Below are 24,889 nucleotides of genomic sequence, written 5' to 3' on the forward strand. Positions count from 1 at the left end.
TGTCTGGCTGGCTTGCAATTAATCTGCAACTGTGTTGAATTTCTTTTTTGTCTTTCTTATTTTCAGGATCTCATGACCCACCTGACGCATCTTTTTACCTGAAAGTGGATCTTGCAATTAATCTGCAACTGTGTAACAGGTACGTGTTAAATCGTTTTTTATACATATAATGATTTTCTTTTTTCTTGTCACACAGGATCCCATCACACACCTTTTTACCTGAAAGTGGATCCGGCCAACAAGGGGTTATCCATCTTCAGCTGCGAGTGGTTGTCTGCATCTGGAATGGTGTCTGACTGGCTTTCTTTTCATCTGCAACTGAGTTACAGGTAAGTGAACATTCAGTTTCTATACCTATATTGAATTTCTTTTTTGACTTTCTTTATTTTCAGGATGTCATGACCCACCTGATGCACCTTTTTACCAGAAAGTGGATCTGGCCAACAAGGGGCAATCCATCTTCAGCGGTGAGTGGTTGTCTGCATCTGGAACGGTGTCTGGCTGGATTGCAATTAATCTGCAACTGTGTAAAAGATACGTGTTAATTTGATTTTTATACATATTGATTTCTTTTTTCTGGATCAGTGTCTGGCTGGCTTGCAATTAATCTGCAACTGTGTTGACTTTCTTTTGTCTTTCTTATTTTCAGGATCTCATGACCCACCTGACGTACCTTTTTACCTGAAAGTGGATATGGCCAACAAGGGGCAATCCATCTTCAGCTGCGAGTGGTTTTCTGCATCTGGAATGGTGTCTGGCTGGCTTGCAATTAATCTGCAACTGTGTAACAGGTACGTGTTAATTCAGTTTTTATACATATATTGATTTTCTTTTTTCTTGTCACACAGGATCTCATGACACATCTTTTTACCTGAAAGTGGATCTGGCCAACAAGGGGTTATCCATCTTCAGCTGCGAGTGGTTGTCTGCATCTGGAACGGTGTCTGGCTGGCTTGCAATTAATCTGCAACTGTGTAACTGGTACGTGTTAATTCGGTTTTTATACATATGTTGATTTTCTTTTTTTTTGTCACACAGGATCCCATCACACACCTTTTTACCTGAAAGTGGATCCGGCCAACAAGGGGCTATCCATGTCCAGCTGTGAGAGGTTGCCTGCATCTGGAATGGTGTCTGACTGGCTTTCTTTTCATCTGCAACTGAGTTACAGGTAAGTTAACATTCAGTTTCTATACCTATATTGAATTTCTTTTTTGTCTTTCTTTATTTTCAGGATGTCATGACCCACCTGACGCACCTTTTTACCAGAAAGTGGATCTGGCCAACAAGGGGCAATCCATCTTCAGCGGTGAGTGGTTGTCTGCATCTGGAACGGTATCTGGCTGGATTGCAATTAATCTGCAACTGTGTAAAAGATACGTGTTAATTTGTTTTTTATACATATTGATTTCTTTTTTCTGGATCAGTGTCTGGCTGGCTTGCAATTAATCTGCAACTGTGTTGACTTTCTTTTTTGTCTTTCTTATTTTCAGGATCTCATGACCCACCTGACGCACCTTTTTACCTGAAAGTGGATCTTGCAATTAATCTGCAACTGTGTAACAGGTACGTGTTAATTCGGTTTTTATACATATATTGAATTTCTTTTTTCTTGTCACACAGGATCTCATGACGCACCTTTTTACCTGAAAGTGGATATGGCCAACAAGGCGAAATCCATCTTCAGCTGCGAATGGTTTTCTGCATCTGGAATGGTGTCTGGCTGGCTTGCAATTAATCTGCAACTGTGTAACAGGTACGTGTTAATTCGGTTTTTATACATATATTGATTTTCTTTTTTCTGGTCACACAGGATCTCATGACGCACCTTTTTACCTGAAAGTGGATCTGGCCAACAAGGGGTTATCCATCTTCAGCTGCGAGTGGTTGTCTGCATCTGGAACGGTGTCTGGCTGGCTTGGAATTAATCTGCAACTGTGTAACAGGTACGTGTTAAATCGTTTTTTATACATATAATGATTTTCTTTTTTCTTGTCACACAGGATCCCATCACACACCTTTTTACCTGAAAGTGGATCCGGCCAACAAGGGGTTATCCATCTTCAGCTGCGAGTGGTTGTCTGCATCTGGAATGGTGTCTGACTGGCTTTCTTTTCATCTGCAACTGAGTTACAGGTAAGTGAACATTCAGTTTCTATACCTATATTGAATTTCTTTTTTTGACTTTCTTTATTTTCAGGATGTCATGACCCACCTGATGCACCTTTTTACCAGAAAGTGGATCTGGCCAACAAGGGGCAATCCATCTTCAGCGGTGAGTGGTTGTCTGCATCTGGAACGGTGTCTGGCTGGATTGCAATTAATCTGCAACTGTGTAAAAGATACGTGTTAATTTGATTTTTATACATATTGATTTCTTTTTTCTGGATCAGTGTCTGGCTGGCTTGCAATTAATCTGCAACTGTGTTGACTTTCTTTTGTCTTTCTTATTTTCAGGATCTCATGACCCACCTGACGTACCTTTTTACCAGAAAGTGGATCTGGCCAACAAGGGGCAATCCATCTTCAGCGGTGAGTAGTTGTCTGCATCTGGAACGGTGTCTGGCTGGATTGCAATTAATCTGCAACTGTGTAAAAGATACGTGTTAATTTGATTTTTATACATATTGATTTCTTTTTTCTGGATCAGTGTCTGGCTGGCTTGCAATTAATCTGCAACTGTGTTGACTTTCTTTTGTCTTTCTTATTTTCAGGATCTCATGACCCACCTGACGTACCTTTTTACCTGAAAGTGGATATGGCCAACAAGGGGCAATCCATCTTCAGCTGCGAGTGGTTTTCTGCATCTGGAATGGTGTCTGGCTGGCTTGCAATTAATCTGCAACTGTGTAACAGGTACGTGTTAATTCAGTTTTTATACATATATTGATTTTCTTTTTTCTTGTCACACAGGATCTCATGACACATCTTTTTACCTGAAAGTGGATCTGGCCAACAAGGGGTTATCCATCTTCAGCTGCGAGTGGTTGTCTGCATCTGGAACGGTGTCTGGCTGGCTTGCAATTAATCTGCAACTGTGTAACTGGTACGTGTTAATTCGGTTTTTATACATATGTTGATTTTCTTTTTTTTTGTCACACAGGATCCCATCACACACCTTTTTACCTGAAAGTGGATCCGGCCAACAAGGGGCTATCCATGTCCAGCTGTGAGAGGTTGCCTGCATCTGGAATGGTGTCTGACTGGCTTTCTTTTCATCTGCAACTGAGTTACAGGTAAGTTAACATTCAGTTTCTATACCTATATTGAATTTCTTTTTTGTCTTTCTTTATTTTCAGGATGTCATGACCCACCTGACGCACCTTTTTACCAGAAAGTGGATCTGGCCAACAAGGGGCAATCCATCTTCAGCGGTGAGTGGTTGTCTGCATCTGGAACGGTGTCTGGCTGGATTGCAATTAATCTGCAACTGTGTAAAAGATACGTGTTAATTTGTTTTTTATACATATTGATTTCTTTTTTCTGGATCAGTGTCTGGCTGGCTTGCAATTAATCTGCAACTGTGTTGACTTTCTTTTTTGTCTTTCTTATTTTCAGGATCTCATGACCCACCTGACGCACCTTTTTACCTGAAAGTGGATCTTGCAATTAATCTGCAACTGTGTAACAGGTACGTGTTAATTCGGTTTTTATACATATATTGATTTTCTTTTTTCTTGTCACACAGGATCTCATGACGCACCTTTTTACCTGAAAGTGGACTTGGCCAACAAGGGGCAATCCATCTTCAGCTATGAGTTGTTGTCTGCATCTAGAACAGTGTCTGGCTGGCTTGCAATTAATCTGCAACTATGTAACAGGTACGTGTTAATTCGGTTTTTATAAATATATTGATTTTCTTTTTTTTGTCACACAGAATCCCATCACGCACCTTTTTACCTGAAAGTGGATCTGGCCAACAAGGGGCAATCCATCTTTAGCTCTGAATGGTTGTCTGCATCTGGAACGGTGTCTGGCTGGCTTGCAATTAATCTGCAACTGTGTAAAAGATACGTGTTAATTCGTTTTTTATACATATTGATTTCTTTTTTCTGGATCAGTGTCTGGCTGGCTTGCAATTAATCTGCAACTGTTTTGACTTTATTTTTTGTCATTCTTATTTTCAGGATCTCAGGACCCACCTGACTGACCTTTTTACCTGAAAGTGGATCTTGCCATTAATCTGCAACTGTGTAAAAGGTACGTGTTAATTTGGTTTTTATACATATATTGATTTTTTTTTTTTCTCACACGATCCCATCACACACCTTTTTACCTGAAAGTGGATCCGGCCAACAAGGGGCAATCCATCTTTAGCTCTGAATGGTTGTCTGCATCTGGAACGGTGTCTGGCTGGATTGCAATTAATCTGCAACTGTGTAAAAGATACGTGTTAATTTGTTTTTTATACATATTGATTTCTTTTTTCTGGATCAGTGTCTGGCTGGCTTGCAATTAATCTGCAACTGTGTTGACTTTCTTTTTTGTCTTTCTTATTTTCAGGATCTCATGACCCACCTGACGCACCTTTTTACCTGAAAGTGGATATGGCCAACAAGGCGAAATCCATCTTCAGCTGCGAATTCGTTTCTGCATCTGGAATGGTGTCTGGCTGGCTTGCAATTAATCTGCAACTGTGTAACAGGTACGTGTTAATTCGGTTTTTATACATATATTGATTTTCTTTTTTCTGGTCACACAGGATCTCATGACGCACCTTTTTACCTGAAAGTGGATCTGGCCAACAAGGGGTTATCCATCTTCAGCTGCGAGTGGTTGTCTGCATCTGGAACGGTGTCTGGCTGGCTTGCAATTAATCTGCAACTGTGTAACAGGTACGTGTTAATTCGGTTTTTATACATATATTGATTTTCTTTTTTTTGTCACACAGGATCCCATCACACACCTTTTTACCTGAAAGTGGATCCGGCCAACAAGGGGCTATCCATGTCCAGCTGTGAGAGGTTGCCTGCATCTGGAATGGTGTCTGACTGGCTTTCTTTTCATCTGCAACTGAGTTACAGGTAAGTGAACATTCAGTTTCTATACCTATATTGAATTTCTTTTTTGTCTTTCTTTATTTTCAGGATGTCATGACCCACCTGACGCACCTTTTTACCAGAAAGTGGATCTGGCCAACAAGGGGCAATCCATCTTCAGCGGTGAGTGGTTGTCTGCATCTGGAACGGTGTCAGGCTGGATTGCAATTAATCTGCAACTGTGTAAAAGATACGTGTTAATTTGATTTTTATACATATTGATTTCTTTTTTCTGGATCAGTGTCTGGCTGGCTTGCAATTAATCTGCAACTGTGTTGACTTTCTTTTTTGTCTTTCTTATTTTCAGGATCTCATGACCCACATGACGTACCTTTTTACCTGAAAGTGGATCTTGCAATTAATCTGCAACTGTGTAACAGGTACGTGTTAATTCGGTTTTTATACAAATATTGATTTTCTTTTTTCTTGTCACACAGGATCTCATGACGCACCTTTTTACCTGAAATTAGACCTGGCCAACAAGGGGCAATCCATCTTCAGCTATGAGTGGTTGTCTGCATCTAGAACGGTGTCTGGCTGGCTTGCAATTAATCTGCAACTGTGTAACAGGTACGTGTTAATTCGGTTTTTATACATATATTAATTTTCTTTTTTCTTGTCACACAGGATCTCATGACGCACCTTTTTACCTGAAAGTGGACCTGGCCAACAAGGGGCAATCCATCTTCAGCTATGAGTTGTTGTCTGCATCTAGAACGGTGTCTGGCTGGCTTGCAATTAATCTGCAACTATGTAACAGGTACGTGTTAATTCGTTTTTTATACATATTGATTTCTTTTTTCTGGATCAGTGTCTGGCTGGCTTGCAATTAATCTGCAACTGTTTTGACTTTATTTTTTGTCTTTCTTATTTTCAGGATCTCAGGACCCAACTGACTGACCTTTTTACCTGAAAGTGGATCTTGCAATTAATCTGCAACTGTGTAAAAGGTACGTGTTAATTCGGTTTTTATACATATATTGATTTTCTTTTTTCTTGTCACACAGGATCTCATGACGCAGCTTTTTATCTGAAAGTGGATCTGGCCAACAAGGGGCAATCCATCTTCAGCTGCGAGTGGTTTTTTGCATCTGGAATGGTGTCTGGTTGGCTTGCAATTAATCTGCAACTGTGTAACAGGTACGTGTCAAGTCGGTTTTTATACATATATTGATTTTCTTTTTTCTTGTCACACAGGATCTCATGACGCACCTTTTTACCTGAAAGTGGACCTGGCCAACAAGGGGCAATCCATCTTCAGCTACGAGTGGTTGTCTGCATCTGGAACGGTGTCTGGCTGGCTTGCAATTGATCTGCAACTGTGTAACAGGTACGTGTTAATTCGGTTTTTATACATATATTGATTTTCTTTTTTTTGTCACACAGGATCCCATCACGCACCTTTTTACCTGAAAGTGGATCTGGCCAAAAAGGGGCAATCCATCTTCAGCTCTTAATGGTTCTCTGCATCTGGAACGGTGTCTGGCTGGCTTGCAATTAATCTGCAACTGTGTAAAAAATACGTGTTAATTCGTTTTTTATACATATTGATTTCTTTTTTCTGGATCAGTGTCTGGCTGGCTTATAATTAATCTGCAACTGTGTTGACATTCTTTTTTGTCTTTCTTATTTTCAGGATCTCATGACCCACCTGACACATCTTTTTACCTGAAAGTGGATCTTGCAATTAATCTGCAACTGTGTAACAGGTATGTGTTAAATCGTTTTTTATACATATAATGATTTTCTTTATTCTTGTCACACAGGATCTCATGACGCACCTTTTTACCTGAAAGTGGACCTGGCCAACAAGAGGCAATCCATCTTCAGCTGCGAGTGGTTGTCTGCATCTGGAACGGTGTCTGGCTGGCTTGCAATTAATCTGCAACTGTGTAAAAGGTACGTGTTAATTCAGTTTTTATACATATATTGATTTTCTTTTTTTTGTCACACAGGATCCCATCACTCACCTTTTTACCTGAAAGTGGATCCGGTCAACAAGGGGCTATCCATGTCCAGCTGTGAGAGGTTGCCTGCATCTGGAATGGTGTCTGATTGGCTTTCTTTTCATCTGCATCTGAGTTACAGGTAAGCGAACATTCAGTTTCTATACTTATATTGACTTTCTTTTTTTTTTTTCTTATTTTCAGGATGTCATGACCCACCTGACGCATCTTTTTACCTGAAAGTGGATCTTGCAATTGATCTACAACTGTGTAACAGGTACGTGTTAATTCGGTTTTTATACATATATTGATTTTCTTTTTTCTTGTCACACAGGATCCCATCACACACCTTTTTACCTGAAAGTGGATCTAGCCAACAAGGGGCAATCCATCTTCAGCTATGAGTGGTTGACTGCATCTGGAACGGTGTCTGGCTGGCTTGCAATTGATCTGCAACTGTGTAAAAGGTACGTGTTAATTCACTTTTTATACATATATTGATTTTCTTTTTTTTGTCACACAGGATCCCATCACGAACCTTTTTACCTGAAAGTGGATCCGGCCAACAAGGGGCTATCCATGTCCAGCTGTGAGAGGTTGCCTGCATCTGGAATGGTGTCTGACTGGCTTTCTTTTCATCTGCATCGGAGTTACAGGTAAGTGAACATTCATTTTCTATACTTATATTGACTTTCTTTTTTGTCTTTCTTATTTTCAGGATCTCATGACGCACCTTTTTACCTGAAAGTAGATCTGGCCAACAAGGGGAAATCCATCTTCAGCTGTGAGTGGTTGTCTGCATCTGGAACGGTGTCTGGCTGGCTTGCAATTAATCTGCAACTGTGTAACAGGTACGTGTTAATTCGGTTTTTATACGTATATTTAATTCCTTTTTTTTTTGTCACTCAGGATCCCATCATGCACCTTTTTACCTGAAAGTGGATCCGGCCAACAAGGGGCTATCCATGTCCAGCTGTGAGAGGTTGCCTCCATTTGGAATGGTGTCTGACTGGCTTTCTTTTCATCTGCAACTGAGTTACAGTTAAGTGAACATTCAGTTTCTATACTTATATTGACTTTCTTTTTTGTCTTTCTTTATTTTCAGGATGTCATGACCCACCTGAAGCATCTTTTTACCTGAAAGTGGATCTTGCAATTAATCTGCAACTGCGTAACAGGTACGTGTTAATTCGGTTTTTATACATATATTGATTTTCTTTTTTCTTGTCACACAGGATCTCATGACGCACCTTTTTACCTGAAATTGGACCTGGCCAACAAAAGGCAATCCATCTTCAGCTATGAGTGGTTGTCTGCATCTAGAACGGTGTCTGGCTGGCTTGCAATTAATCTGCAACTGTGTAACAGGTACGTGTTAATTCGGTTTTTATACATATATTGATTTTCTTTTTTCTTGTCACACAGGATCTTATGACGCACCTTTTTACCTGAAAGTGGATCCAGCCAACAAGGGGCAATCCATCTTCAGCTGTGAGTGGTTGTCTGCATCTGGAACCGTGTCTGGCTGGCTTGCAATTAATCTGCAACTGTCTAAAATATACGTGTTAATTCGATTTCTTTTTTCTGGATCAGTGTCTGGCTGGCTTGCAATTAACCTGCAACTGTGTTGACTTTATTTTTTGTCTTTCTTATTTTCAGGATCTCAGGACCCACCTGACGCACCTTTTTACCTGAAAGTGGATCTTGCAATTAATCTGCAACTGTGTAACAGGTACTTGTTAATTCGGTTTTTATACATATATTGATTTTCTTTTTTCTTGTCACACAGGATCTCATGACGCAGCTTTTTACCTGAAAGTGGATCTGGCCAACAAGGGGCAATCCATCTTCAGCTGCGAGTGGTTTTCTGCATCTGGAATGGTGTCTGGTTGGCTTGCAATTAATCTGCAACTGTGTAACAGGTACGTGTCAAGTCGGTTTTTATACATATATTGATTTTCTTTTTTCTTGTCACACAGGATCTCATGACGCACCTTTATACCTGAAAGTGGATCTGGCCAACAAGGGGCAATCCATCTTCAGCTACGAGTGGTTGTCTGCATCTGGAACGGTGTCTGGCTGGCTTGCAATTAATCTGCAACTGTGTAACAGGTACGTGTTAATTCGGTTTTTATACATATATTGATTTTCTTTTTTTTTGTCACACAGGATCCCATCACGCACCTTTTTACCTGAAAGTGGATCTGGCCAACAAGGGGCAATCCATCTTCAGCTGTGAGTGGTTGTCTGCATCTGGAACGGTGTCTGGCTGGCTTGCAATTAATCTGCAGTTGTGTTGACTTTCTTTTTTGTCTTTCTTATTTTCAGGATCTCATGACTCACCTGACGCACCTTTTTACCTGAAAGTGGATCTGGCCAACAACTGCCTATCCATCTCCAGCTGAGAGATTGTCTGCATCTGGAAGTCTGTCTGCCTGGCTTTCTTATTTGCAACTAAGTAACAGGTAAGTGAACATTCGATTTCTTTACATATATTGACTTTATTTATCTTTATTATTTTCAGGATCTCATGACCCAGCTTTTTACCTGAAAGTGGATCTGGCCAACAAGGGGCAATCCATCTTCAGCTGTGACTGGCTGTCTGCATCTGGAACAGTGTCTGGCTGGCTTGCAATTAATCTGCAACTGTGTAACAGGTCCGTGTTAATTCGGTTTTTATACATATATTGATTTTCTTTTTTCTTGTCACACAGGATCTCATGATGCACCTTTTTAACTGAAAGTGAATCTGGCCAAAAAGTGGCTATCCATTGCCAGCTCTGAGAGGTTGTCTGCATCTGGAAGTCTGTCTGCCTCACTTTCTTTTCATCTGCAACTGAGTAACATGTAAGTGAACATTCAGTTTCTATACTTGTATTGACTTTCTTTTTTGTCTGTCTTACTTTCAGGATCTCATGACCCACCTGACGCACCTTTTTACCTGAAAGTGGATCTTGCAATTAATCTGCAACTGTGTAACAGGTACGTGTTAATTCGTTTTTTATACATATATTGATTTTCTTTTTTCTTGTCACACAGGATCTCATGACCCAGATTTTTACCTGAAACTGGATCTGACCAACGACGGGCAATCCATCTTCAGCTGTGAGTGGCTGTCTGCATCTGGAACGGTGTCTGAATGGCTTTCTCTTCATCTGCAACTGAGTAACAGGTAAGTAAACTTTCAGTTTCTATACTTATATTGATTTTCTTTTTTGTCTTTCTTATTTTCAGGATGTCATGAGCCACCTGACGCACCTTTTTACCTGAAAGTGGATCTGGCCAACAAGTGCCTATCTATCTCCAGCTGAGAGAGGTTGTCTGCATCTGGAAGTCTGTCTGCTGGCTTTCTTATTTGCAACTGAGTAACAGGTAAGTGAACATTCGGTTTCTATACATATATTGACTTTATTTATATTTCTTATTTTCAGGATCTCATGACACAGCTTTTTACCTGAAAGAGGATTTGGCCAACAAGGGGCAATCCATCTTCAGCTGCGACTGGATGTCTGCATCTGGAACAGTGTCTGGCTGGCTTGCAATTAATCTGCAACTGTGTAACAGGTATGTGTTAATTTGGTTGTTATACATATATTGATTTTCTTTTTTCTTGTCACACAGGATCCCATGACGCACCTTTTTACCTGAAAGTGGATCCGGCCAACAAGGGGCTATTCATGTCCAGCTGTGAGAGGTTTCCAGCATCTGCAATGGTGTCTGACTGGCTTTCTTTTCATCTGCAACTGAGTTACAGGTAAGTGAACATTCAGTTTCGATACTTATATTGACTTTCTTTTTTGTCTTTCCAATTTTCAGGATGTCATGACCCACCTGACGCACCTTTTTACCTGAAAGTGGATCTGGCCAACAAGAGGCAATCCTTCTTCAGCTGCGAGTTGTTTCCTGCATCTGGATCGGTTTCTTGCTGGCTTGCAATTAATCTGCAACTGTGTAAAAGATACGTGTTAATTTGTTTTTTATACATATTGATTTCTTTTTTCTGGAACAGTGTCTGGCTGGCTTGCAAATAATCTGCAACTGTGTTGACTTTCTTTTTTGTCTTTCTTATTTTCAGGATCTCATGACTCACCCGACGCACCTTTTTACCTGAAAGTGGGTCTTGCAATTAATCTGCAACTGTGTTGACTTTCTTTTTTGTCTTTCTTATTTTCAGGATGTCATGACCCACCTGACGGACCTTTTTACCTGAAAGTGGATCTGGCCAACAACTGCCTATCCATCTCCAGCTGTGAGAGGTTGTCTGCATCTGGAACGGTGTCTGACTGGCTTTCTTTTCATCTGCAACTGAGTTACAGGTAAGTGAACATTCAGTTTCTATACTTGTATTGACTTTCTTTTTTGTCTTTCTTATTTTCAGGATCTCATGACCCACCTGACGCACCTTTTTACCTGAAAGTGGATCTGGCCAACAAGGGGCAATCTATCTTCAGCTGTGAGTGGTTGTCTGCATCTGGAACGGTGTCTGGCTGGCTTGCAATTAATCTGCAATTGTGTTGACTTTCTTTTTTGTCTTTCTTATTTTCAGGATCTCATGACTCACCTGACGCACCTTTTTACCTGAAAGTGGATCTGGCCAACAAGGGGCAATCCATCTTCAGCTGTGAGTGGCTGTCTGCATCTAAAACAGTGTCTGAATGGCTTTCTTTTCATCTGCAACTGAGTGACAGTTAAGCTAACATTCAGTTTCTATACATATATTGACTTTCTTTTTTGTCTTTCTTATTTTCAGGATCTCATGTCCCACCTGACGCATCTTTTTACCTGAAACTGAATCTTGCAGTTGATCTGCAACTGTGTAACAGGTTCGTGTTAATTCGGTTTTTATACATATATTGATTTTCTTTTTTCTTCTCACACAGGATACTATGACGCACCTTTTTACCTGAAAGTGGATCCATCTTCAGCTGTGAGTGGTTGTCTGCATCTGGAACAGTGTCTGGCTTGCAATTAATCTGCAACTGTGTAACAGGTACATGTTAATTCGGTTTTTATACATATATTGATTTTCTTTTTTCTTGTCACACAGGATCCCATGACGCACCTTTTTACCTGAAAGTGGATCCGGCCAACAAGGGGCTATCCATCTCCAGCTGTGAGAGGTTGTCTGCATCTGGAATGGTGTCTGACTGGCTTTCTTCTCATCTGCAACTGAGTAACAAGTGAACATTCGGTTTCTATACATGTATTGACTTTCTTATTTGTCTTTCTTATTTTCAGGATCTCATGACCCAGCTTTTTACCTGAAAGTGGTTCTGGCCAACAAGGGGCAATCCATCTTCAGCTGTGAGTGGTTGTCTCCATCTGGAACGGTGTCTGACTGGCTTGCAATTAGTCTGCAACTGTGTAACAGGTACGTGTTAATTCAGTTTTTATACATATATTGATTTTCTTTTTTGTCACACAGGATCCCATGACCCACCTATTTGCCTCAAGGTTGTTCCTATGCAGTTGCTAGGTAGTTGCTATGGTGTTCCAGGGTGTTACCATGGATTTTGTAGGTGGTTGCTATGGAGTTGCTACATGGTTGCTATGGTGTCACAGGTGATTGCTAGGGTGTCAGAAGTGGTTGCTATGTTTTTGCTAGATGGTTTCTAAGATGTTGCTAGGCGGTTGCTAGGATGTCACAAGCAGTTTCTATGATGTCACTAGGTGGTTGCTATAGTGTCACTAAGTGGTTGCTAGGTGGTTGCTATAGTGTTGCTAGGTGGTTGATATACTGTTGCTAGGTGCTTGCTATGGTGTCCCAGGTGGTTGCTATGGATTTTGTTGGTGGTTGCTATGGTGTTGCAAGTGGTTGCAATGGTGTCCCTAAGTGATTGCAAGGTGGTTGCTATGCTGGCATAGGTTGGTTGCTATGGTGTCGCCAGATGGTTGATAGGGTGTTGCTAGGTGGTTGCAATGGTGTTGCTCTGTTGTCACTAGGTGGTTGCCTGGCCGGGACCCAGGCCGAAGTCTGGAACCAAGCCAGGACCCAGACCGAAGCCTGGAACCAAGCTGGGACCCAGACCGAAGCCTTGACACAGGATGAAGTTGGGAACCAGGCAGGGACCCAAGCCGAAGCCAGGAACCAAGCCAGGACCGAAACAGAAGCCGGGACTGTGGGAAGAGCCGTGGAAGGGGCCGGGGCAGTGAGGCTGGAGCAATACAGCTCCGTGAACCAGGCGGATGCCTGAGATAAATTCATCTCAGCAGTGTTATTATTAAATTTAAGATTAGCTCTGCTGAGGTGAATTTAATATTAACATTTTTGAGATAAATTTAATAAACACTATTGAGAAAATTATGATTAGCATTGCTGAGATAAATAAGATTTACACTGCTGTGGTTAATGTATGATTAGCACTGCTGAGATAAATTTAATATTAACACTGCTTAAATATATGTAAGATTAATACCGCTAAGGTACATTTAAGATTAGCAATGGTGAGATAATTGTAATATTAACTCTTCTGATATAAATTTATGATTAGCACTGCTGAGATACATTTAATATTAACATTGCTGAGAAATTTATAATTAGCACTGCTGAGATTAATTTATTAATAAAACTGCTGAGAAATTTATTATTTACACTGCTGAGATACATTTCTTATTTACACTGCTGAGAAAGATTTAGGATTAACACTGCTGAGAAAGATTTAGGATTAACACTGCTGAGATAAATTTAAGAATTACACTGCTGAAATAAATGTAACAACATTGCTGAGATAAATTTAAGAATAACCCTCCTGAGGTGAATTTCTGATTAGCACTGCTGAGATAAATTTATTTTTATTAACACTATTGAGATAAACTTATGATTATCACTGCTGACAAATGTAATATTAATACTGCTGACATAAATGTATTAACACTGCTGAGGTAAAGATATGATTATCACTGCTGAGAAATTTAATATTAACACTGCAGAGATAAATTTTAGATAAGCACTGCTGAGATAAATTTAAAATCAACACTGCTTAAATAAACGTAATATTAACATTGCTGAGAAATTTATGATTAGCACTGGTAAGATACATTTATTAATAACATTGCTAAGAAATTTAGGATTAACTTCTGAGATAAATGTATGATTAATACTACTGAGACAAATTTAGGATTAGCACTGCTGAGACAAATTTAGGATTAGCACTGCTAAGATAAATTTATGATTAGCATTGCTGAGGTAAATTTATGATCACTGCTCAGATGAATTTAATATTAACACTGCTGAGACATTTAATATTAACACTGCAGAGATAAATTTAAGATTAGCACGGCTGAGGTTAATTCAAGATGATTAACACTGCTGTGGTAAATGTATGATTAGCACTGCTAAGACATTTAATATAAACACTGCTTAAATAAATGTAAGATTAATACCGCTAAGGTACTTTTAAGATTAGCACTGGTAAATTAATTGTAATATTAACTCTTCTGAGATAAATTTATGATTAGCACTGCTGAGATACATTTAATATTAACATTGCTGAGAAATATATTAACACTTCTGAGATTAATTTAACAATAACACTGCTTAAATAAATGTAATATTAACATTGCTGAGAAATTTAAGATTAACTTCTGAAATTAATTTTAAGTTTAGCACTGCTAAGATAAATTTATGATTAGCACTGCTTAAATGCATTTAATAACATTGCTGAAATACATTTAGGATGAACACTGCTGAGAAAAATTTTGGATTAGCACTGCTCAGATGAACTTAATATTAACACTGCTGAGAAATTTAATATTAACACTGTTGAGATTAATTTATGATTAGCACTGCTGAGATACATTTATGATTAGCACTGATGAGATGAATGTAATATTAACACTACTGAGAAATGTATAATTAACACTGCTAAGATAAATTTATTTTTATTAACACTATTGAGATAAAATTATGATTAGCATTGCTGAGAAAATTAATATGAACACTGCTGACAAATTTAAGATTAGGACTGCTGCAGTTAACGTATGATTTTTAAAATGTAATTTTCTGATGAACACTGCTGGGATTAATTTAATAATAACACTGCTGAGAAAATTATGATTATGATTGCTGAAATAAATTTAATAACACTGCTTAAATACATGTAATATTAACATGGCTGAGATAAATTTCAGATTAACAATGCTGAGATAAATTTAGGATTAACATTGTTGAGATAAATTTAGGATTAGCAGTGCTGAGAAATGTAATAATACTGCTGACATAAATGTATTAACACTGCTGAGGTAAAGATATGATTATCACTGCTGACATAAAATTAAGAATAAGACTGCTGCGGTAAACGTATGTTTATCACTGCTGAGAAATTTAATATTAACACTGCAGAGATAAATTTTAGATAAGCACTGCTGAGATAAATTTAAAATCAACACTGCTTAAATAAACGTAATATTAACATTGCTGAGAAATTTATGATTAGCACTGGTAAGATACATTTATTAATAACATTGCTAAGAAATTTAGGATTAACTTCTGAGATAAATTTATGATTAATACTACTGAGACAAATTTAGGATTAGCACTGCTGAGAAAAATTTAGGATTAGCACTTCTAAGATAAATTTATGATTAGCATTGCTGAGGTAAATTTATGATCACTGCTCAGATGAATTTAATATTAACACTGCTGAGACATTTAATATTAACACTATTGAGATCAAATTATGATTATCACTGCTGAGAAATTTAAGATTAACACTGCTGTGATAAATTTAATAACACTGCAGAGATAAATTTAAGATTAGCACGGCTGAGGTTAATTCAAGATGATTAACACTGCTGAGATACATTTAAAATTAACATTGCTGAGAAATATATTAAAACTTCTGAGATTAATTTAATAATAACACTGCTTAAATAAATGTAATATTAACATTGCTGAGATAAATTTAAGATTAACTTCTGAAATTAATTTTAAGATTAGCACTGCTAAGATAAATATATGATTAGCACTGCTTAAATGCATTTAATAACATTGCTGAAATACATTTAGGATGAACACTGCTGAGAAACATTTTGGATTAGCACTGCTCAGATGAACTTAATATTAACACTGCTGAGAAATTTAATATTAAAATTTAATATTAAAATGTTGATTAGCACTGCTAAGATACATTTATGATTAGCACTGCTGAGATAAAGTTATGATCACTGCTCAGATAAATTTTATATTAACACTGATGAGATTAATTTAATATTAACACTGCTGAGATTCATTTATGACTAACCCTGCTGAGACAAATTTAATATTAACACTGCTTAAATAAATGTCATATTAACATTGCTAAAATAAAATTAAGATCAATACCACTAAGGTACATTTAAGATTAGCACTGCTGAGATACATTTAATATTAACATTGCTGAGATACATTTCTTATTTACACTGCTGAGAAAGATTTAGGATTAACACTGCTGAGGTAAATTTATTTCTAACACTGCTTAAATAAATGTAATATTAACATTGCTGAGATAAATTCCAGATTAGCATTGCTGAGATAAATTTAGGATTATCACTGCTGAGATAAATGTAATACTAACATTGCGGAGATAAATTTAAGATTAACTTCTGAGAAATGTATGATTGGCACCGCGGAGATAAATTTATGATTGGCCCTGCTGAAATAAATTTATTATTAGCACTGCTGAGATACATTTAATTTTAGCACTGCTGAAGTAAATTTAAGAGTAATACTGCTAAGGTAAATTTAAGATTAGCACTGGTGAGATAAATGTAATATTAACACTTTCGAAATAAATTTAATATTTAACACTGCTGAGATAAATTTAATAACACTGCTGAGATAAATTTCAGATTAATATCGCTAAGGTATATTTAAGATTAGCGCAGGTGAGATAATTGCAATATTAACTCTTCTGAGAGAAATTTATGATTAACACTGCTGAAAAATTCTGGATTATCACTGCTGACATAAATTTAATATTAACACTGCTGACATAAGTTTAAGATTAACTTCTGAGATAAATTTAAGATTAGCACTGCTGAGAAAGTTATGATCACTGCTCAGATGAATTTAATGTTAACACTGCTGAGATTAATTTATGATTAACATTGCTGAGATTAATTTATGATTAGCACTGCTGAGATAAATTTGATTAGCACTGCTGAGATAAATTTGATTAGCACTGCTGAGATCAATTTATGATTAGCACTGCTGAGATCTATTTATGATTAGCACTATTGAGATAAATTTAACATTAACACTACTGAAAATTTATGATTTACACTGCTGAGATAAATTTAGGATTAGCACTGCTGAGAAATTTAATATTAACACTGCTAAGAAATTTATTATTAACACTGCTGACAAAGTTATGATTATCACTTCTGAGATAAATTTAATAACACTGCTTAAATAAATGTAATATTAACACTGCTCAGATAAATTTCAGATTAGCACTGTTGAGAGAAATTTTGGATTGGCACTGCTGAGAAAAATGTAATTAACACTGCTGAGGTAAACTTATGATTAGCACTGCTAAGATAAATTTAATATTAACACTGCTGAGAAATTTATGATTAGCGCTATTGAGATACATTTATTATTTGAACTGCTGAGATAAATTTAATATTAACACTGCTGAGATAAACTTATGATTAGCACTGCTGAGGTAAATTTAATATTAACACTGCTGAGAAATTTATGATTAGCGCTATTGAGATACATTTATTATTTGAACTGCTGAGATAAATTTAATATTAACACTGCTGAGATAAACTTATGATTAGCACTGCTGAGGTAAATTTAGGATCACTGCTTAGATTAATTTTATATTAACACTGCTGAGATAAATTTAGGATTATGATTAGCACTATTGAGACATTTATTATTTGAACTGCTGAGATGGATTTAATATTAACACTGCTGAGATAAATGTAAGGTTAACACTGCTGAGGTAAATGTATGATTATCACTGCTGACATGAATTTAATATTAACACTGCTGAGAAATTTAATATTAACACTCTTGAGAAATTTATGAGTAGCACTGCTGAGAAATTTTATATTAACACTGCTGAGGTAAATTTATGATCACTGTTGAGATAAATGTCATAACACTGTTTAGATTAATTTAATATTAACATTGCTTAAATAAATGTCATATTAACATTGCTGAGATAAAATTAAGATTAGTTCTGCTGAGGTGAATTTCTGATTAGCACTGCTGAGAGAAATTTAGGATTAGCGCTGCTGAGAAAGTTATGATCACTGCTCAGATGAATTTAATATTAACACTGCTGAGATTAATTTAATATTAACACTGCTGAGATAAATTTAATATTAACACTTGAGAAATTTAATATTAACACTGCTGAGGTAAACTTATGATTAGCACTGCTAAGATAAAGTTATGATCACTGCTCAGATAAATGTAATATTAACACTGTTGAGATTAATTTAATATTAACACTGCTTAAATAAATGTCATTAACATTGCTGAGATAAAATTATGATTAGCATTGCTGAGATAAATTTATGATTAGCACTGCTGAGATAAATTTAAGATTAACACTGCTGTGGTAAATGTATGATTAGCACTGCTGAGATAAATTTTATATTAATACTGCTTAAATAAATGTAAAATTAATACCGCTAAGGTACTTTTAAGATTAGCACTGGTGAGATAATTGTAATATTAAGTCATCTGAGATAAATTTATGATAAGAACTGCTGAGATACATTTAATATTAACATTGCTGAGATAAATTTAAGATTAACACTGCTGAGAAAGATTTAGGATTAACACTGCTGAGGTAAATTTATTTCTAACATTGCTGAGATAAATTTCAGATTAGCACTGCTGAGGTAAATTTAAGATTAGCACTATTGAAATAAATGTAATATATAGCACTGCTGATATAAATTTATGATTAGCACTGCTGAGATGCATTTCATTTTAACACTGCTGTGGTAAATGTATGATTAGCACTGCTAAAATCAATTTAAGATTAGCACTGCTGAGGTAAATGTAAAATTAGCACTGCTGAGGTAAATGTAAGATTAACACTGCTGAGGTAAATGTAAGATTAACACTGCTGAGGTAAATTTAACATTAACATTGCTGAGATAAATTTAAGATTAATCCTGCTGAGGTAAATTTAAGATTAACACTGCTGAGTGGAGGGTGGAAAAGGGGTAAATTTAAGATTAGCACTGCTGAGATTAATTTAATATTAACACTGCTTAAATAAATGTCATATTAACATTGCTGAGATAAAATTAAGATTAGCTCTGCTGAGGTGAATTTCTGATTAGCACTGCTGAGGTGAATTTAATATTAACACTGCTTAAATAAATGTAAGATTAATACCACTAAGGTACATTTAAGATGGTGAGATGCATTTAATATTAACATTGCTGTGATAACTTTCTCAGCAGTGCTAATCATAAATTTATGATCACTGCTCAGATAAATGTAATATTAACACTGCTAAAATTAATTTATGATTAGCACTGCTAAGGTAAACTTATGATTAGCACTGCTGAGGTAAATTTATGATCACTGCTCAGATTAATTTAATATTAACACTGCTGAGATAAATTTATGATTAGCACTGCTGAGATGAACTTATGATTAGCACTGCTGGGATAAATTTAATATTAACACTGCTTAAATAAATGTCAAATTAACATTGCTGAGAAAATTAAAATAAGTTCTGGTGAGGTAAATTTCTGATTAGCACTGCTGAGATGAATTTATTTTTATTAACACTATTGAGATAAAATTATGATTAGCATTGCTGAGAAAATTAATAATTAAATTAATATTAACATGGCTGAGAAATTTCAGATTAACACTGCTGAGATAAATTTAGGATTAGCACTGCTGAGGTAAATTTCTGATTAGCACTGCTGAGGTCAATTTCTGATCAACACTGCTGAGATAAATATAAGATTAGCGCTGCTGAGAAAGTTATGATAACTGCTCAGATGAATTTAATATTAACACTGATTAGATTAATTTCAGATTAGCACTGCTGAGATAAATTTATGATTAGCACTGCTGAGAAAGTTATGATCACTGCTCAGATGAATTTAATATTAACACTGCTGAGATCAACTTATGATTAGCACTGCTGGGATAAATTTAATATTAACACTGCTGAGATAATTTAATATTTAGCACTATTGAGAAATTTAACATTAACACTGCTGAGATAAATGCATGATTAGCACTTCTGAGAAATGTAATAATACTGCTGAGACAAATTTATTATTAACACTGCTGAGATAAATTTCTCAGCAGTTCTAATCCTAAATTTCTCATCAGTTCAAATAATAAACGTATCTCAATAGTGCTAATCATAATCATAAATTTAGGATTAGCACTATTGAGATACATTTATTATTTGAACTGCTGAGATTAATGTAAAATCAACACTGCTGAGATTAATGTAAGATTATTAACACTGCTGAGATTAATGTAAGATTATTAACACTGCTGGGTCAGGACTGGTTAGGACAATGACGGGTGAACACTCATGGTGCGATGCAAGACTTTATTAAACCAAACAGGGGAAACAAGAATGCAGCAATAACAAGAACGAATGAATAAACCAAACAAACGAGACAAACTAACATGAGCTAAACCTGAAAGCCACCTGAGGCTGGTTGGGAGTCAGGGTGTCAGGCGAGATAGTGAGATAGTGTATATCAGTGTATATAATATAAAAGTCCTGGACCTTGAAGCCTGTGGACCTGACAAAGCACTGCTGAGATATATTTAATAATAATACTGCTGAGATATATTTAATATTAATACTGCTGAGATATATTTAATATTAACACTGCTGAGATAAATGTAATATTAACACTGCTGAGAAAAAAATAATATTAACACTACTGAGATAAATTTAATATTAATATTGCTGAGATATATTTAATATTAATACTGCTGAGATATATTTAATATTAACACTGCTGAGATAAATGTAATATTAACACTGCTGAGAAAAAAAATAATATTAACACTACTGAGATAAATTTAATATTAATATTGCTGAGATATATTTAATATTAATATTGCTGAGATATATTTAATATTAACACTGCTGAGAAAATTTATATTAACACTACTGAGATATATTTAATATTAACACTGCTGAGATAAATGTAATATTAACACTGCTGAGATCATTTTAAAATGAACACTGCTGAGATAAATGTAATATTAACACTGCTGAGATAAATGTAATATTAACACTGCTGAGATAAATGTTATATTAACACTGCTGAGATAATTTTAATATTATCACTGCTGAGATAAACGTAAGATTAAAGTCATTTTTCTGGAACGATCTTCTCCAGGAGGTCTATGAACTGATTAGCTTCCAGCAGATGGAGATGTAGCACCAGCAAGCAGAACTGAATTTCCGGTCTGAAGCAGACAGGACTTATTTAGTGAAGGTAAAGGAAGCAGTGGGAGACAGTGGGAGTAGAGGTTCTGATTTACAGCTCTGTAGTTTTTAAAGCGGGTTTTTTTCTGCTTCACTGTTTAATCATCTCATTTTAGCTTCACTTTTTAGCTCTTCACCTCTCTCCTTCTCTTGAGTTTGTGTGAATTATTGTTTATTATTGTAAGTCCATTGTTAATCCTCCTCCTCCTTCTACTAATAATAACAATAATAATAAAAGTGGAAATAAATAAGTATGAATTGCAGTTTGAAATCTAGAGGTGAAACATTAAGATGAAATATAATATACTATTTTTAATATAATAAAGTGCTGCTACTACTTTTTTGCTATAATTTGTACAGGGATAAGGACAGATATTTGAAAGAGATTTACATTGTAAACAGGTCTGTATGTGTTATGATCTATATTTATAATATATTTTATTTGAGATTTCAGAATCTTAAATTTTGGAGCATCACTGTAAAGATTTGATTGTATTTAGCAACAAGGGCATTGGTGCGGTCAGAATATTGGATGATCATCACCCAACCTCATCCCCAACTGAAAGATTAAAGTTTCCCCAGCTCATCCCAGAAGTAATGGGCACCGTTTACAATTCACTGGCCACTGAATGTTATTAGTTGCACTTGTTTCTGAACCCATGTTCCATGTTTTCAGCTCACACTAATCGTACAGGATACTTTACATAATAAAGTATGCAGAGAAATAGGAGGACTACAATCTGTAATTCTAGAACTACAAAGTTCTCCTACAGTGGGGAAAAAAAGTATTTAGTCAGTCACCAATTGTGCAAGTTCTCCCACTTAAAAAAATGAGAGAGGCCTGTAATTGACATCATAGGTAGACCTCAACTATGAGAGACAAAATGAGGAAAAAAAATTCTGAAAATCACATCACATAAAGAATTTATTAGACCCAGGGAATTGAAGTACACTGAGATGCTGGAGCTGTGGTCTCGCAGCTTACACGCGATCACTCAGGTTTGTTGACGGTGGAGCAGATGGGTGCTCCCGTGTCCGTGTTACCCTCTGGCTCTCTCCTTTTAATTAGGCTGTAATAGTCAAACCTGCCGGAGTCGTCAGACACAATCTGATACTGACCAACATTCTCTGCTCTCCATAAAATTCCTCTCCAAATTAACCCTCTCTCTTTACCCTCTCCGAGTAAATGGCCACCCGGCCCGACCTGCTGGAAGATTGCCCGTTAAGGTCCCCTCTACCTTCGTCAAACCAGCTGCCACCTACGGTCCAACCAGCAGGCCCCCGACCCACCACCACCCATAGCAGACCAGCGGCTCACACGCCTACCACTGCTACCTGTTTAGCGACCATGTTAAAAACATGTTTAACTATCTGTTGTATCTGGTTTGGAAATTTTATTATTAATGTTTAAATAGTTCTGGCCAGAGGAGGATGGGTCCCCCTTGTGAGTCTTGGTTCCTCCCAAGGTTTCTTCCTCCAGCTCTGAGGGAGTTTTTCCTTGCCACTGTCGCCATTGGCTTGCTCATTGGGGGTCTTTGATTCGTTATTTCTTCTTTGTCTCTCTTTTATTAATCACTATTTATGTGAAGCTGCTTTGTGACGACAACAGTTGTAAAAAGCGCAATACAAATAAATCTGACTTGACTTGACTCTTCTGCATTTTCTCTTTCATTAGTCCAACCAAGCCCGATTTTCCTCCACACATTGCAGGTGCGGTGTCTATGGTTAATCCAACCAATTTTTGCCAGGGCAATGCATTTTTACTTAAGGACTTCTCCACCGCATCAAAAATGTCCCGTACTGTTGTGGTCCCATGCATGGCAGCTATATCCAACAGCTCTTCAGTGACAGAGGTCCGACTTCACGCCTCCAATGAAAATGGATAGCTGCGCTGTATCCGTGCTGCCTGTGCTTTCATCAAGCGCTAATGAAAAGGTGATGTAGTTGCGCGTCTCTGCGGCCAGCTGTGTTGCCAGGTTTCCTGCAAGTTCCCTAATTCTCTGGTCGGGACACAGCTGCTCACAGACCTTCAGCATACACTGCTTCAAAAATGCACCCTCTGAAAAAGACTTAGATGTGCAAGTTTTTTTCAGCTACAATAAAGCCGGCTTTCACAGCTGCGTTGTTTTGGGCCGTAGCTCTTGTGAACATATTCTGCTGCGATCGCAGTTTGCCTTTTAATTCTTGTACAATTTGTTGCTTTTCTTGAAGGCTAACTTTGGCATACTTAGCTCCGTGTTTGGTATCAAAGTGCAGACGTAGATTGTACTCCTTGACAACTGCCACCGCCTCATAACACAAGACATACCGTTTTTTTCTCCTTGAAGCACAAACATGTATTCGCCTTCCCATCTCTCTTGAAACTGTCTTCCATCGGCATCAATTTTTCTTTTCCTGGACATTATGGGATCAATATTTGTAGCTATTTCTTAATTCCACTTGTTGAAAAAAATCACATCAAAAAGGATACACTGTAATCTAGTGGTGAAATGCCGTCACTTGGCGGGCAACAGAAGAAAACAACTCAACACACTTTTAATCAACAATTATAGGACTTCAATGGTTTTAGTGGTTAAAAATGTTTGAATGTTGTTTTCTGGTCTTTCAGGCAGGAATCATTTTTAATTAGCAGAAGAAATTGTTACATAAATGAATATGATGTATTGTGTCGAGAATGATGCACAATCAGGATTGTGGTGTGAATCTGAAGGGGCCGCATGGCACTTCCAAGCTTTTGCTTTCCCTTTTTGGCGAAATTGATACACGGATTGGACCATGTTTCAAAAGGACCGATGGTAGCAACAGCGAACAAGCACTGGTTGGCGCCAGGTTTTTCAACGTTTGCAGAAAAGTTTTGCAAATCCTGAGTCATTTGTATGAACATAACATAGGGAAAATGACACGACAGCTCAATCGGCACATCCTACTCCAAATTTTCCATTTGAACACATTATGATTGACTTCATTGAGCTAACACCATGCCAAAATTACTGGTATTGTCTGATAATCATTGTTCAGCAAATGTCCAGAGTGCTTTCCATGTAGAAAACAAGACACACTCGCAGTAGCAAAATGCTTGCTAAGGGAAGTAATTACTAGAGTACTTCCTTTGGAGTTCCAGTAAAAATTTCATCAGACAATGGCAAGCACTTTTAGAACAAACTGATCCAACATCTTTCTGGTGCTTTGAAAATTGATTTGGAAAACACATTGCGTTTATCAAAATGCAGTCGGCTGGTGCATGGGAACATCTAAACCAGACCATCAAATAATTCAAACCGCCAAACAGGACTGAGCCCAATGGAAGTATTATGTGGTTTTCCTAACCTTTCTCTTTACAGGCCAGTTGAATGCTCTCTACAGCAGGTCGATGATCACATGATTGATTATATGAGTGCACTGTGCAAAACTCTTCAGTCTATTCATTCACAGGTGAAAGAGGTGTTGCCACTGAGTGCTGAGGGTCCTCTAC

At 37.0% G+C, this 24,889-nt stretch overlaps 1 protein-coding gene across 1 annotated transcript in view; it reads left to right on the forward strand.

Moving 5' to 3' along the window:
* LOC140546225 (uncharacterized) overlaps positions 1–24,889 on the forward strand; it is a 266,563-nt gene that overhangs the window by 235,858 nt on the left and 5,816 nt on the right. The window contains exon 4 of the mRNA XM_072669457.1: positions 24,707–24,723. Within this exon, the coding sequence (XP_072525558.1) occupies positions 24,707–24,723 (17 nt within the window). The remainder of the gene's footprint in view (positions 1–24,706; positions 24,724–24,889) is intronic.

This window comes from Salminus brasiliensis, chromosome 23 (assembly GCF_030463535.1).
Source record: "Salminus brasiliensis chromosome 23, fSalBra1.hap2, whole genome shotgun sequence".
Taxonomy (NCBI): Eukaryota; Metazoa; Chordata; class Actinopteri; order Characiformes; family Bryconidae; genus Salminus; species Salminus brasiliensis.